The sequence below is a fragment of the Lathyrus oleraceus genome, chromosome 7 (genome assembly GCF_024323335.1).
Source record: "Lathyrus oleraceus cultivar Zhongwan6 chromosome 7, CAAS_Psat_ZW6_1.0, whole genome shotgun sequence".
Lineage (NCBI taxonomy): Eukaryota > Viridiplantae > Streptophyta > Magnoliopsida > Fabales > Fabaceae > Lathyrus > Lathyrus oleraceus.
The window spans coordinates 340,342,016-340,358,958 of record NC_066585.1 but is presented as its reverse complement, the minus strand read 5'-3'; the positions used below and the strand labels follow the sequence as shown (position 1 = coordinate 340,358,958).

The following is a 16,943-nucleotide window of genomic DNA, read 5'->3' as shown; positions in this document are numbered from 1 at the left end:
AATGAATTCCATGGCCTTACAAGCAAATTTTAACCTTGGTCCTTGAAGAAAACTTGTAGATTGCATCACAAATGACATTATGAAAAAAGAATCAGCTCCATATGTTGAAACTTGATGATCTTTAAAGGTTGGCAAAAAGTCACTTGAAAATAGGTCAAATTTCACTAAGTCCACAAATGACCTATAATGTCTCCAAACTTTTGATGATCCTACAAGAAAAATTGGATCTTGTCATGTAAATAGAAGTTTCAGAGGATGTTGATAAGAGTCAATTGCAAAAAGGGGCATTCAAAAATGTTGAGAAGTGAAGGAATTATGAACCTTGGAACCTTGACTTTAAAATGTTGACTTTTTGGTCAATCCACTTGGAATAAGCTTGTGTACTTGGAATTTCCTTGAACTTTAAAGCACATGGGTGATGATATGAACTCAAGGTAAGGTGTACTTGATTGTATCTTGATTAAATTACTCAAAGCTTGAATTTTCTTGTTGAAGAAGGCATGGAAATAAACACATGAACCTTTGACTTTCCTTGAGAAGTAAGTAACTAAATTTTGAAATGCTCTTGATTTGAGGAGCCCTACCTTGCACAATAAACTTAAGAGAAACAAGACATATTTTTGGTATTTGATTAGTCGTTAGATAACCAATGAATCAAATAAACATTAAAGGTAAAACAAAACAACAATGAGGTGTTTGGTGATCCCTGCAAGAAACAAACCCAAAGATGGATAAGGGGAAGGACCAAAATGTGAACTTGCTTGTATGAAAAAAAATGCAAATGAGATGTGGGATCTTAGGGTTAAAAATTAGGGTATGACAAATGCACCTATTTAAGTTTCTTCAATTTTAAGATATGAAGGTTGGAATCTTCATCTTGACAAGATTGGAGAGACTTAAATATTAAAGACCTGATTTTTGGCCCTAAGATACCGCAAGATGTTTATGATATGATATGCAAGGGTATCTGTGGGGAATATAACTCCACGAGAGACAATGAACTGCTAGAGAAAAAAGGAGACTGCAATTTCGCAGAGGATACCCAACTGGGGACAGACCGATGCTCAGTTAGAAAACGAGTTAAAGATCCGACAGGGAAGATTTTCCAATGCAGGACTTCGTCGGGGAAAAGAAAACAAAAAATAGGGAGAATCCCTAGCTCAATAGGAGAGTAATATTACCTACTATTTGTAGAGATGATAGCTTAACAAAGGTAATAAGCTCAAACAGAATGATTACCAACTACCAGCCAAGTGATAACTTAACAAAGGTAACCAATCAAAGGTAAAAGGAATTATTACCTACTATCAGCCGAGTGATAGCTTAACAAAGGTAATAAGCTCAAACAGAATGATTACCAACTACCAGCCAAGTGATAACTTAACAAAGGTAACCAATCAAAGGTAAAAGGAATTATTACCTACTATCAGCCGAGTGATAACTTAACAAAGGTAATAAGCTCAAACATAATGATTACCAACTACCAGCCAAGTGATAGCTTAATAAAGGTAACCAATCAAAGGGGGACCGAAGTTCAGACCAGGAATGAATTGGAGAGAAGCGTCCAAAGAAGACTCAATCCAATGAGGGCACAAACTCAATGGGGAATTGATCCCACCTAGATAATGAGCTGGAGGGGAAACTAAAGATAAATATTCCACGAGGATCAGACTCAGTGGGGAATTAGAAAAGGTAAACTCTTTCTGCTTAAAGATCAACACTCTATTGGAAAGAGGACACCCACACTCTGTCGGAAGAAAAGTTCCAGAAAGTGGTGATGAGTTATTGCAAAAATGAAAAATGCGCAAATGAACATCATGATGCTATGCACATGTGTATGATTATGCTAACAAAACAAACACAAGGGCGCAAGACTAATAGCATAGTACAACCAGATACTCGGCTAATCTCAATAAGATAGATATGTTGGTAGAGATTCGTTAGGGTTTCTACCACTCTTGCAATCTGATGCTGGGGAGACTATTATAAAAGAAGATTCGGCTTGGGGAAGTCGCTGAATTCCACTCTTCAGGATCCTACCATCCTTGGGATTTCCATTAACATTCCTCTTTTGTATTCATAAGTCGAGGAAAATACATATCTTTTCTTGTAAATTTTCAAAACTATGATTGTTTAAATATATTTTTGTTTCAAAAATGATAATAAAAAATAAATGAAATTTCGTAAACTGAAACAAATTAAGAATAACAAATAAATCGGCAAAATGCTTAAATTTTATTAATAGAATGGTAGTCCGCAAATGGTGTCACTCCATGGATCATTACAAAGTTGGAAAATGGTAAATACATGGAAAGGGCTACATTGAAATATAATGACCACTATTCTCCCTAACAACTTTGAATTCCGTTATGCTCTGGACTTCGGTCGAGGATGACAAAAAAGGAATTTGTGATAGGCATTGCCGCTTCAAACGATCAAGTATGGCCTGATATAGTTACTTGCCATAATCCCTAACATTTTCCTATATTTCCTTTTCAGGGTGTAAGAACCCAATTTTGACCCTAAGATCCCTCATGCTATCTCATCATTTGCATTGGCTTTGGGATCACACCTTGGCATCATCCTTACCCCTCATTCATTGGGTTTACATTAGGAGATATCACCAAGCACATTTGATTGTATCATACTTTTTTTTAATTGTTTACTAACCAAAATACCAAAAATATGTCAATTTATAGCTTTATCTCTTTTGTAAGTAGTGTGTGTTTCCACCTATGTCTATCAAGCTCACATCTAGGGTTTGAGACACTCAGTGCAAGGAGATCAATCAAGAGATGGTTCACATTGGTTATAAACATCATATATGGATCTCCATGATCTTAATTTATCATTTTGATCAAGAATTCATCAAGAGTTTGAAGCTTGTTTGTCTTGGAAGCCCTAATTCATTTAGGTATCTTGTGTGACTTCCGTAGTAAGTTTCTTCAAAAATTGATCCAATATTTCAAGGGACACTTCATATTACATCATATTATACATATATCATCCTCCATGAGTCTCAAAGATCAATATAACTTCAAGTGTTCAAGTTCGTACAAGGTGGTTGACCAGAGAAAGTCAACAAGTCAAAATTGGGGTTCCCTAGACCCTATCTCCTACAATTTTTGTCATATGAAAATTATTCCAAGATCAAAGTTACTCTTTATGACATTCCAAACAACTTTCATGTTTACATCAAGAGCTATTTTTTCTTGGAAAGTCATTTTTTATGGTGAATGATTATAGGTCATTTTGTATGTACCCTAGTTAGGAGGTCAACTTCCAAGGACCATAACATGCTCATTTCTTATGAGATGAAGGCCATTCAAATTTAATTATCAATTTCAAGATTTCTTCTCCAACTTTTATTCTTTTAGAAACTTCATTTTCAACTTACAAGGGCATGTTCCAAGAGGAAACATTATAGGTCATTTTGGGCCATCATCATTGAACAAGCAATTTTCCTCAACTTCTAAAATGCATAACTCCCTCATGCCAAATCCAAATGATGTCAAATATGTGACCAAATTGAATAGTTATTAAATAGCTACAACTTTTATGAAGGAACGTTTCTTATTTGAAGTCGATAGAAAAAGTTATTCAATGTGGAAGAAGTGGTCATTTGACATGGTACTTAGAAAATTTTCAAATATGTTTGATTTCTCAAACTTCCACCTCAAAATTCATCATTATCCAAGCTCCAAATGGAAAAGTATTCAACATCAAAATTGTTCCCCTTGATGTCACTTTCCAAAAAGTCCAAGATCACCTCATTTGGACCAAGATTGAGGGACTTGCGCATAGTTCCTTTCATAGGTTTGTTTTGTGCAAGATTTGAATTCAATTATACATTTCCTTTTGCATGCTTACATTTTAATGCTACAGGATCCATTGTGCACGAATTTGAATGTGATCACATCATGAATTAGGCCCAAATCATTATCCATGCATCCATGCACCACAGTTGCTTAATTTGGTAAATTTTCAAAGTGTGTGAAAAGCAACTTGGTACCCTATAAATACATGGAGATTATGTGGTACCCTATGGATATGCTAGACATTAATAAAACCATAGTCGCCACCGCGCTTTTATTGTTTCCAAAGGAAAAGTACGAACAAAACCCAAAAGATAAGAAGTTTTCAAATCAAAACTAATAAAATGCCAGAGATTACAGGTAAGGGGGTTGGTTACACAGAGGGAAGGTATTAGCACCCAAAGTGTCATAGGTACTCCTAGGGAGCCCTTTCTTGTGTGCATATATGTTTTTGTACAAATGATGTTTGCAAACAAATAGAATGGGGGGATGAGAAAATAATTTATTAATTATATTTTTGTGTTTGACAAGACCTTCGGACTTGTGCCTACGTACCAACATAAAAATGAGGGATCAAAACCTCGTAGTTCGTGGTATCAATTTCAAATTGGGTGCATTGTTTTTAACAAAATTTTAAATTTAAAAGGTACAAGGGCCTAAAAATGGTTTGAATGAGTGTTAGAAATTTTTGACTTTTGAAATTTTAAGTCCAGTATAGTTAAGTTCATTTACAAGTTTTGATTAAGAAAAGAGTTTGAAAATGCAATGGCATAAGGCCAAAGTTTCTAGTTTGTAATAATGGTCTAAGTTTAGAAAACAGACAAAATCAAAGAAGATTTAAAAAAAAGGGAAGAGATTTTGAAATTAAAGAAATGGGTAGGAGATGAAGAGACTAATCCTAAGCATAAATTTAAAAGTTGAGAGTTGAAAAGATCTGACCAATGGGTTGCAATCCAATAGACAAGAATGTCATATAGAAACCCCAATTTCCCTTGGACTTTAGAATCCAACAATATCAATACACAAGTAGCAACTTGAAGAGCAAGGCATCAAATAAAGATAGACACATCCGAGCTTAGCAACTCCATGATCTTCTTCAAAAATTCCCATGTAGAAGATGACTTCAAAGATGGCATAAGTCACGGGTTCAAAATAACAGCTTTGCAATGATTATGTTGCAGATGAACTCAAATGGATCTTCCATGATGTATCAAATGAAGTTTCAATTCACAAGCACTTGGTCTCATGAAAGTTGGCATTGGCCAAGTCCTTTGCATAGGGAATGTTGCCTAATTCTAAGTCCAATAGTCTCAGATCAAACCAACAGTCCACATAACATATTTTTAGGGTTTTTGTTCTTATTATGTACATTAAGGTCAAAAGACCACATAAACAATCACAATATACACAATCACAATATATCACAAAAATATGGTCCAAGTGGACAAAGTGAAAATGACATTAACACAAACAACTTGAATGGTATGAATAATGGCAAATGAATAAAGCTTAAAAATTAAAGTGCATTAAAAGTAAATGACTTGAAATTAAATGTTAGTTGTTAATGAGTTAGAAGTTAGTATTGCTTTAGATTTTGTTTTGTTTAAGTCATTCTTTGAAGAACACTCAACCCACTTTTAACAAGCATGGATCCTTGAACCAATACATCTTCCAAAGGAAGGAAAAAATGCCAAGTTTCCACACAATACCATGAAAGAGAGGAGACTTACAATCTCACTAACTAGAATGCTAGGCCTTTTTGTGTCACAAATTTAGCGCTATGTTAAGCAATCGTAATTCGACTTAGGTAGAAGTCACAACTATTTGAGGTCGGGCAATAGAATTTTGGTGTTAATGCATGTTAGAGACATAGTATGATGAACTATGCTCATGAAACATACCACACACAAAAAGAATATGCAATGTGGGGGACCTAATCTCATCCATACTTATGTTGATTTTGCAATCAACTAGCCTTAGGATATAGAGACATTATAGGTCCATGGCATGAATGCATAAAGAATGGGAATGAGATAAAGATGGAGGGGGGATGGATCAAACACAAATTGGACAAAGGAGAAATTTTACCAAGTTAAGATCATTCATTCATTTTGGGAGATGGAATGTACATTCCATCAATCCCCTAAATCCAATGATCTTAACCTAACAAAGTCAAATCAACCTTGGCCAAGGCCCAACAACACAAGTCAAACTCACAAAGTCAACTAAAATGGCTCTACACAATTTATTTGGCATTTAATCAATTAAAAATAATAAAAATAATGCATTAAATTAAATATTGTTGGTCAATTTCCTAAAACCTCATCAAAACACCAAAGAAATGACCATGAGATTCATCATAGGTCAAACAAGGTCAAAGGACCTTGGAGAAAAAATTTCAGAATTTTTGGAAACTAAAAAGTATTTTTAAACAATTAAAAATATTCACAAAATCAATTAAATCATGAAAAATATTAATAATGGTCCAAAATATAATTTTAATTCAGAAAATGAAAGAGGATTTTATTTTTAAAAAATTGGTGAAACTCCCATATTTTTTGGATCAATATTAAATTTAATATGAATTAATGAAAATAAAAGGAATAAAATGAAAATCAATTAAATCAGAAAAACGTGGACCACTTGATCTCCCTCATTAATTGAGGTGGCGGATCAAGTGGTGGAAAATGCGCGTTCCATGATACGCTTGAGTCAGCACGCCACACGTCTGGTATCCAAAAGCAACATTCAAGATTAAAACGATTTGAATTAATCCAATGGCTCAGAACACATCCAACGTATCGCCGGAGCAGAGTGTCGGTCATCTTCTCCGATGACCCCGGCCGGATTGGTTCTCTCATCACCATCAAATAAATGAAAAAGGAGGACATGATCTTAAAGAAAAAATCGTAGATCATGAATAGCACCTCAATTTAACCTAACTCCAAGTATATTGAGAGATACGTGTAGTTGAATTTTGAGGTGTATGAACTGAGTTGCTTCGATTTGACCTCAAAGCAACTCAATCTTCTTGCCTATATTGGTAGGACTTCAGACAACCAAGGATCCAAGAGAACTGATGAGAATTGAGGGAGAATCGAAAAGAAGAAAAATCTAGAAAAATACCTTCAATGTTGTGCAGAACTTGATCTCTCTTGCTTCAATTCATGCTTGATCTTGCTTATGGAGCTTGCAGAAGTGGATTAGGAATGGTGCAAGGCTTTGGATCCTGGAGTTCTTGAATCTCCAAACAATGAGATTCAAACTCAAATTTCAAGTGAAATTTATCAGGTATTCCTATGAATTGTGAGGGTTTCAATGGTTGGAGGCAAAGCTGGTGCGCAAGGTCCTCCAAATCTGATGCAAGGGACCTTTATTTATAGCAAATGTAAGTGATATTTTCACAGTTGAAAATGCTTCCAAAATTGGCAATGTGAAGTGCACGCTTGCATGGGGATGTACAGCCCATGAAGCAACTCACTTAGGTCCAAATGCAAGTGAAATGAAGTCTGAATGAGAATTATGATGCAAGGCAAAGATGTTTTGATGTTTGAAGAATGATTCTTGCCAACTAAAACAACCTTGTTCAAGCCATATGCAGACCCCTCAAACCTTGTCCAAAATTAATGAATTTGGATTCTTTGGAAAGGTTGGATCAAGGGGAACAACTCTTATGTTACACACTTTTCCATTTGGAACTTGTATCATGGTAAATTTTGAGGTGGAAGTTTGGAAGTTTTAACATGTCAAAATATTTTCTAAGTGTTAAGCCATATGTTCAATTGTTCCACCTTGGCTAACTTTTTATGTGAGCTCCAAATAAGAAAAGTGTCTTCATCAAAGTTATATCCCTTTCAAAAAAAATTCAAAGTGGTCACTAATTTGGAATCATTTGGATTTGGTATGAATGAGTTATGTATTTTTGAAGTTGAGGAAAATCACTTGTTCAATGGTATTGGTCCAAAATGACCTATAATGTATCCTCATATCACATGCTCGTAAAAGTTGAATTAGCTCTTCCTCCAAATCTCAAAGTTAAAGTAGACATCCTGAATTTGGTTGTGCAACTTGGAAATCTTTCATATCATAAAATTAGGGTTTAGACAAAATGACCTATAATGTTTCAACATAAAAAAATGACTTTCCAAGCAAAATTAGCTCTAGGCCTCAACATGAAAGTTGTTTGTAATGTCATTTAAAGTAACTTTTCTCTTGGAATCATTTTCATATCATGAAAAGTGTAGGAGATAGGGTCTAGGGAGACCCAATTTTGATAAGATGAATTCATTTGGTCAATCACCCTCAACCAACTTGCTAACTTGAAATTATCTTGACTTTTTAGACTCATGTGAGATCATATATGCATAAGATGATGGAATTTGAAGTGTCCCTTGATATATTTGATCAATTGGAGAAAAAGCTTGTTGAAGAAGTTACTCAAGATACCCAGATGAACTAGGGTTTCCAAGGCAAACCAATTCCAAATTCTTGAAGAATTCTTGATCAAAATAAGATGTAGAGATCATGGGGACTCATATATGATGCCTAGAACCATCGTGGATCATTTCTTGGTTGAGCTTTTAGCAATGAGGGTCTTAAACCCTAGATGTGAACTTGATAGATCAATGGTGATCATGCCCTACCTACAAAAGAGTTAGACAAATACAAAGACATATTTTTTGGTTTTTTGGTTAGTAAATGATAAAATACAAAGTATAATACAATCACAAGGGGTAAGGAGGATGCCAAGGTATGATCCCAATGCTAATGCATATGATGAGATAGTATGAGGGATCTTAGGGTAAAAATTGGGGTCTTACACCCATCCCTCTTCATATTCATCCATATTCTTCCCCATTCCCTCATTTGACCAATGAAATATCTAATGTCTAAAAGCTAATTGATTCATCGATGACTTTGTGTCAGATGAATCAATATAAGTATGACTGAGATAGGTTCCTCCCATTTTCTTTTAGTGTATGGTATGTTTTAGGAGTTTAGCTATTTGTACCAAATCTCTAACATGCATTAACACCTATATTTTTATTGCCTGGCCTCAGATAGTTGTGACTTCTCATTAAGTCCAACTACGATTGCTTAACATAGACCTAAATTTGATCAAGAAGGCATAGCATTCTAGTAAGTGAGATTGTAAGTCTCCCATTCTTCATGGCATTATATGGAAACTTGACCTTTTTTCCTTTCATGAGAGCTAGTGGCATACTTGTTGAATTATCCAAGTTGGAGCCCTTCTCACGGAAGATGTCTTGGTTTAAGGATTCATACTTGTGAATGAATTGTTGAATGTTCTCTAAAGAATGACTTAATCAATTAAAACTCATCACTAACATTTGACTATCTCTTATTGATATTGCTTTACTTTCAAGTAATTTACTTTATGCAATTTAAAATTCAAGTACCTTTATCATTCATTTCCATTTACTTTTGATATAACTTGTTTATGTTTCAAGCCATTTTCACTTTGCTCATTTGAGTCATATCTTGTGATTGTATATATTTGTTTGCTTGATTTTGGTTTTGTTTGTGGTCTTAGGACCTTAAAACATCTAATAACAACAAAAAACCCTAAAAAACATTTGGTTGATTGTTGGACTTGATCTGAACTTTGGGACTTAGAATTAGGAAACATTCTTTATGCTAAAGGACTTGGCCAATGCCAACATTTTAGACTGAGCTATCTTGAATCGTGCCTTCATCTGATGCAAGACCTTGAGTGCCCTTGAGTCATCTGATACTCTGTCTTTGTGCTTAATTATTATTTTGTTATTATTGTCTATGTCTGATGTTTTGTTATGAGTTGACAAAAGGATATTTCATCTGATACATTGGAAGACATTTGAAGTCTGCTAGCTATTGGAGTGCTTTCTTGGATGTGGCTATCTTTATTTGATGCCTTGATCTTCATAATTCCTAGATATTGCTCATTGCTTATGTTTATTGCTTGATTAAAGTCCAAAGGAAAATGGATTTCTATATGACATTCTTGTCTGTTGGATTGCATCCCATTGGTCAGATCTTTTCAACCCTTAACTTTTAAATTTTTGCTTAGGGTAGTCTCTTCATTTCCTCCCACTTCTTAAATTTCAAAATCTCTCTCTCTCTTTTTTCAAACACTCTTTTTTCTTGTGATTTAAAACTTAGACATGTTTTAATGATTAGAAACTTTGGCCTTAGGCCACGGAGTTTTCAAACGTTTCTTAAATCATACTTGTAAATAAACTTAATCATATTGACTAAAATTTCAAAAAGACAAAAAGAACTAACAACCCCATTCAAAATTTTGGCCTTTTGTGCCTTTTCATTTATACTTTTGTTTAAATCAATTCATCAACCTCTTTGAAATTTTTACCATGAACTACGGGGCTTTGATCCCTCATTTTTATGTTGGTACGTAGGCATAAGACCGAAGGTCTTGTCAAACAAAAAAAAATATAATCAATGAATTCTTTTCTCATCCTCACACTCTTTATTTTATCAAACATCTTTTATACCAAAAACATATGCACACATAAAAAAAGGCTCCCTAGGAGTACCTAGGATACTTTGGGTGCTGACACCTTTCCTCTATGTAACCAACCCCCTTACCTATAACCTTTGTCATTTTATTAGTTTTGATTTGAAAACTTCTTTTCTTTGGGTTTTGTTCGTACTTTTCCCTTTTCATTTGGAAACAATAAAAGCGCGGTAGCGACTCTATTTTTATTGACGTTAAGCTTATCCATAGCTTGATGGTCATGAATTTACCGCTACATAAATTAAGTGGTGACTCTGCTAGGGAGTAGTCCTCAGTGGGTTTAGCCTACTTTTTATGTGTGTATATTTGTAAATTTGTATGTTTGTATATTTGTTTGTGTGATATAATTTGTCTGTTGTGATTGGTGATCTCTGTGTGGTGAGATAAGTTCTAACCCCGAACTTGAGTGCAATTAAGATATGAGGATGGTATAGTCATGTTCAACGTGTGTGCAGTAGTCCTTAACAAATTGGCTTGAGACCCATCTGCTCAGTGGAGACTGAAGGAGAATAGTGATCCAAAATGCAGTGGAATTTAAAATTTTCTCCTTTAGTGATCCTTACGAATGAGCATGATCAGTGATAGAAATCATTAACTCTTGGTGATTGAAACCTTTGATGTAGATCTAAGGAGTGATCACGAATGTTGAATGGTGACAAAGCCTCTACTCAGTCCACACGAATGGATTCCTTCAATCTCAGTGTTAGCTGATACAAATGAAGGCTTTGAGTGAGAGAGAGAGAGAGAGAGAGAGAGAGAGAAACGAAATTTTCATCTAGTCAAATGCTTCTGCACAAGGGTTATATTTATAGAACCACTTGTGTGGGATGCAAGCTAAAAAGGCCACTTAAGTGTATGTGGCCCATATCTTATGATATACCCAAATCACTTAAGTGTGTGGTACGTTACCATTAAGTGCACCGTACCTTACGATGTTCTATAATTCACTTAAGTGCATCGTACCTTACGGTGTTCCTTGTTTACTCTATCTCTCATCAATCCGTCCTTTTCTGTGTGACCCTGTAGATTTTCGTGACATTTGTCATTATATTAAATCACGTATTTAACATAATAAACAGTGAGCGGTATCTAGCAACACATCACTGCTACCCAAGACACGAAAATGTCATGTGATCTGACAAATCCTTTTGTGATAATACTTATGTGTACAATTTCCCTTTTGCCTTTATGTCTATATTGAACAGAAGGCATAGATCATGTCATCATTATCCAATTCAATATTGGGCCCTTAGACGTTTATCCTGTTACGTGGGATGGGAAAATTCCATCTAGGTCACTCATGTCCCCCAGCATGCTTCCTGGAGTATCCATCAACTGTCTTTATGATCATCCAGTTACGGATAATGTTTGATCAGCAATAAGGCACTCGACTCTACATTTAGGGTCCATAGTGGTTTCAGGTCGAATGGTGGTATACACCACTATCACCATGAGAATAACTTATGACACTTTGCATAACATTCTATATAGTATTCTCATAGCAGGTCAATCCAGTATAAATATTACTCTTAAAATTCATACCTATGTTTAAGACTTGATAATTCCTTATCCATGATCCATGAGATGTGATCACCAGTCTATATACATAATAGTCTTAATCCTTAATGTTATCCCACTTCACAACAAAGCTCGACTACGAATACTTTAAGAATAGTGTCCTTATGTTTAATGGGATCTCATGATTAAGTCACACTTGATACATTAAACGGACTAGATATTCTAGGGACTTTATTAAACAAACATAATAAAGAAAAAGCCTTTTATTATTAATAAATAATTTGATACAAGTACCAAAAGTATTGGCCTCTAGGGATTACACCAACACCCTCCTACTAGCACTAGAGCCAATCAGGCATACCCCTAATGCCCATAGATCTAGTGTCACTACGCCAAAACAGGTTTTTGGCAGCGCCCCTTAGACAGCGCTTTTCTCCAAAAGCGCTGCTACACGTTAAAAAAAAATAAAAATAAGGAAACTGAATACGTAGATGGCTTAAAGCGCTGCTAAATGGATGGTCTTAGACAGCGCTTTTTAAAAGCGCTGCTAAATGGCCTACCTTAGACAGCGCTTTTGAGAAGGTCCACCTTATACAGCGCTTCTCCCAAAAGCGCTGTCTAAGGCCTTAAAATTATTTAAATTAATCACAACAAAAGCGCTGTCTAAGGCCTACCTTATACAGCGCTTTTTAGAAGGTCACCTTAGACAGCGCTTTTGGGAGAAGCGCTGTATAAGGCCTTAAAATTATTTAAATTAATCACAACAAAAGCGCTGTATAAGGCCTACCTTATACAGCGCTTTTGACAAGGTCACCTTATACAGCGCTTCTCCCAAAAGCGCTGTCTAAGGCCTTTTAAATTTTTAAAAAAAGCGCTGTATAAGGCCTACCTTATACAGCGCTTTTAGAAGCGCTGCTATTGACCCCTCCTGTGCCAGCGCTTTCCTTCAAAGCGCTGTCTAAGGCCATTTTAATTTGTGAGCTTAGCCAGCGCTTTTCATAAAAGCGCTGTCTAAGGCCTTATTTACCAAATTTTTTTTTTAGTAAATTATAATATATGAATTCATTCAGTACGTTAAGACCCATTTTGTTTCCCTCGCTCCCACAACCTTCTTCTCACTGCGTTCATACTCGTTGCGTTCATCATCACTGCTTCTCCCAAAACCTCCATTCTTGATTCCTGCGTTCATCACTCACTTCGTTCATCACCGTTTACATTTTTGTAAGTGCATTTTCTGTTCGTTTCATCTTTCTTTATTTAGGGCAGTTTATTAGTGATAAAGGTTTGCTTCTGGGTTGATTCTTTTGTGGTTCATGTGTTAGGGCAGTTGATTCTCTTGTGTTAGGGCAGTTGATTCTTTTGTGTGTTAGGGCAGTTGATTCTTTTGTGGTATGTTAACAAATGTATATATTTTTGATATTAATCACCATGTCAAAGGGAGATGGTTTGTGTTTGCTTCCATTAGGTTTCTATTATACTGATGATGAATTGTAGCAAGTGTTAAATGTGATTGTTAGCATTGGCGTGTAAGTTGGATAGGATTAGATAGAACTGTTAAAGGGAGATGGTGTTAGTGTTAATGAAATAGTTAATTAGTGTGGTTAGTGTTAGAATGAAAAACTGAAATGCAAGTTTAGAAAATGCAGGTCAGCTGTTAGACAGTTAAAGAAAGGCTAGCTTGTTAGAATGGGAATGATGTGAGTCAAAGTTAATTGAATGGAACTGCATTGACTTGGCTTGTGATTTTACCTTGTTGAATTGTTTTTTTTCTGATGCCATGAAACTGAACTGATTAAACTTGAATTATGTTGGACTGCTGAACTATATTGCACATTTGAACTACACTTGTTATTTGCTTGAATGTGTTGGACTGGTTTGGAAAATATTTTGCTAAGTTGGATTGGTATTAAATTGGTTTTTGACAATGCTGAACTAGTTTTGGATTGACATATTACCCTACTTGAATTGCTTGTACTTTAGTTGATTACTTTACTGACTGATTGATACATTGCTTGATCTGTTTAATGTCTAATAAGCTGTTGTTTATTTTATAGGGTGTTCATTTCCTTAGGACTCAATTGAGGACTATTGCTAACAAGCTTTGTTGACATCCACAATTAAAAGGTAGTAACTTATTGCCTCTTCTTCTTTTTTTCATAGAAATGACTTATAATATAAGCAATTATATGATAAACGCGGAAATAAGTTGTTTATTCATATAGGGTGTTAGTCCTCTAAATTATTTCCAATCATTTGACATTCAATCATAATAAATATCCAAATTGTCATGATTTTAATAGCATAACTACAACATAGTTATAGTTACTTCACTTCATAGTTAGTAGAAGAATAGATATATATATATATATATATATATATATATATATATATATATATATATATATATATATATATATATATATATATATATATATATATATATATATATATAATTTATTAGTTTGTAATAATCTTCTTTTTGTGACGCGAAAGTGTTTATCTTAGGAAATTCTTCTTTTATGTTGTTTTGAAATAGTTGCGTGAATAATTTAGGAAAACCATGGATAAAAAATGGATGTCTGCCGATCGATTGTCGAAAGAGTACGAGAATGGGGTATTGGAATTCGTTAAGTTTGCTGTTGAACATGTCAAAGACCCCAGTCGAATGCAACTTTATTGGGAGATGCCATAGGTTCATTTGTTGCATGGCCGACAGACCTCATTATCGTAGGATATGAGGTATGCTTAAAACCATTATGAACCTTTAGGTATTCAAATTTTTTACGCGCATTTTACGTACACATTTTTTACATGTTAATGTTAATTAGACTCCCACAAAATCCAAAGCAAAAGATAAGGGGATTGCGCGGGAAATCGAGTCAGTTGCATCGCAAAAAGAGGTACATCACAATTATATGCTATTTAGATTCCTGTTAATTCGTCATCTTACACTTCACCTTACTAATTATATGATATTTAGATTCCTGTTGCTAAGAAGACTGAAATTTCCAAGAGGACCGGGGCTAAAAAGAAAAATCCTTCCAAGTATAGAGCGTGCCTCCATACATATTTAGAAACGACAGATATTTCGGATGGATGTGTTCGTTTAATACCTATGGATGGAGCTATTTTTGGTTTTGAGTATGCCGAGCCATTGGGTAAAGAGGATTTTGATCAAATTTTGTATCATACGCAATTAAGCGTTGGTGTTATCAACACATACATGAGGTATATCCGATCTACTTTGTTTAAATTCTTGAACAAGTTATTTACTCGTTTCATATGAATAGTCTAAATGTTAATGATGTTTTTATATAAGGTATTTATATGACAAATTGATGGGTCCGCGTGGGTTGGAGCAAAGATTCTCATTCTTAAATCCCATGAAAACGAACTTAACCGAAATGATAAGAAAACCAGATGAAGTCAGGACGTATGTAGTCGAGCGCTTTATGGCCGACACAGATAGAGAAAAGTTGTTCTTTTTACCGTTTAATACCGGCGACGGGTTAGTTCTTCAATCTAAATTCATCTGTTATAATTTTTCATATTTTGACGTCGTGTAGAAAGTTTCCATCTAACATTTGTTTTATTACAGTGGACATTGGTTGTTGGTCGCGATAAATCCTTTTAAAGAAATTGTGTATTATTTGGATTCTTTACACAATGATTGGACAACATACCCTGCTATGAAGACGATAGTTGACACGTAAGTGCAAATAACCCAATATTCGTGTGTATACTTATTTATTTATGTGAATTGTTCTAAATATTCGTTTATATTTCATTATAGCATTATACAAACTGTTCGAGCACAAAGAAAAATTCAAGTACCAAAGAGAAAAGCCAATAACATTACATGGAATAGAGTGGAGGTATATTAATTATCACAATTTTGATTATATTAGTGATGACACATGATAAAACTTAGGATATTTATCCATATTGTTTTTCCATGTGTAGTGTCCTCGACAGCGTAATAATATAGATTGTGGATATTACACGTTGAGGTTTATGAAAGAAACTCTTCTTATGGATCGAACAGATATTCCATCTGATGTATGGATTTCTAACTTATGAGTTATTTTCATATTTAACACATATTTCTCATAATTAAATAGATTTAACTAAATCATACTATGTTATATTATTATGTAGTACTTTGATGAATATAGATGTGCTTATTACTCAAAAGATCAGTTGGATGAAATTAAAGAGGAATTGTGTCAATTCATTATCGAGCTACAGGTTTTGTGAGGTATTGAACTCTTACTTTAATTTTGAATGTGATCTGAATAACTTTGAGTGAATTCCATTTGCTTACTACAATCTTTATTTGGTGTTGTTTCAGGTTATATAGCATATTTAGAAGATAGAACTAGAATGTGTTGAAATACATTTTGATTAGCATTTTTGGAGGTTATTAGAAATGTGTAGATTTTTTGTAAAGGCAAACATTTTCAAGTATATATATAAATACTCAAAAAACTGCTGAAATTAGAAGTATATTGTGTTGAACTATAATGTGTTTATAATGCATATAGATTTTCAAGTATATGTGCATATTCAGAAGATAGAACTACAATGTGTTGAACTATAAGGTGCATATAGATTGGATTCAAGCTCCAATTTATGAAAATCTGCTGAAATTTGCAATTTACAGGTGCTAAATAATGTGGTGAAAACGTATAAAAAGATCCTCTAAAATTTGGAGTCTTAGACAGCGCTTTTAGGCAAAAAGCGCTGGTAAAGGCATTTTAATTTTGACCTTAGACAGCGCTTTTATCAAAAAAGCGCTGGCATAGGTGGTTAATTCAACAAAATATAGTGTAAAAAAGCGCTGGCATAGGGTGGGCTATACCAGCGCTTTTTCTGTAAAAGCGCTGGTATAGCCCACCCTATGCCAGCGCTTTTTTACACTATATTTTGTTGAATTAACCACCTATGCCAGCGCTTTTTTAATAAAAGCGCTGGCATAGGGGGGGTTTAGACAGCGCTTTTTCAGTAAAAGCGCTGTCTAAACCCCCCCTATGCCAGCGCTTTTTTAGTTAATTTCAACATGAAATTAACTAAAA

The 16,943-nt window shown here is 34.5% G+C and overlaps 1 protein-coding gene across 1 annotated transcript; it reads left to right on the top strand.

Annotated features, from left to right (window-relative positions):
• The first annotated feature begins 14,539 nt into the window (after positions 1–14,539).
• Positions 14,540–16,374, top strand: LOC127107330 (uncharacterized). Its single transcript, XM_051044623.1, has 9 exons — positions 14,540–14,607; positions 14,697–14,768; positions 14,849–15,096; positions 15,188–15,376; positions 15,467–15,577; positions 15,662–15,743; positions 15,832–15,927; positions 16,027–16,126; positions 16,220–16,374. Exons 3-8 carry the CDS (start codon positions 14,984–14,986, stop codon positions 16,123–16,125), a joined length of 690 nt encoding a protein of 229 aa, XP_050900580.1. The 5' UTR covers positions 14,540–14,607; positions 14,697–14,768; positions 14,849–14,983; the 3' UTR covers position 16,126; positions 16,220–16,374.
• The last annotated feature ends 569 nt before the right edge of the window (positions 16,375–16,943 follow it).

Excerpts from the sequence above, each read along its gene's own strand:
- LOC127107330 (XM_051044623.1), top strand. The coding sequence starts at position 14,984 with ATGGATGGAGCTATTTTTGGTTTTGAGTATGCCGAGCCATTGGGTAAA. Across the intron at positions 15,578-15,661 it reads ATGAAGACGATAGTTGACAC|CATTATACAAACTGTTCGAG; the intron begins GTAAGTGCAAAT and ends ATTTCATTATAG. Across the intron at positions 15,928-16,026 it reads GAACAGATATTCCATCTGAT|TACTTTGATGAATATAGATG; the intron begins GTATGGATTTCT and ends ATTATTATGTAG.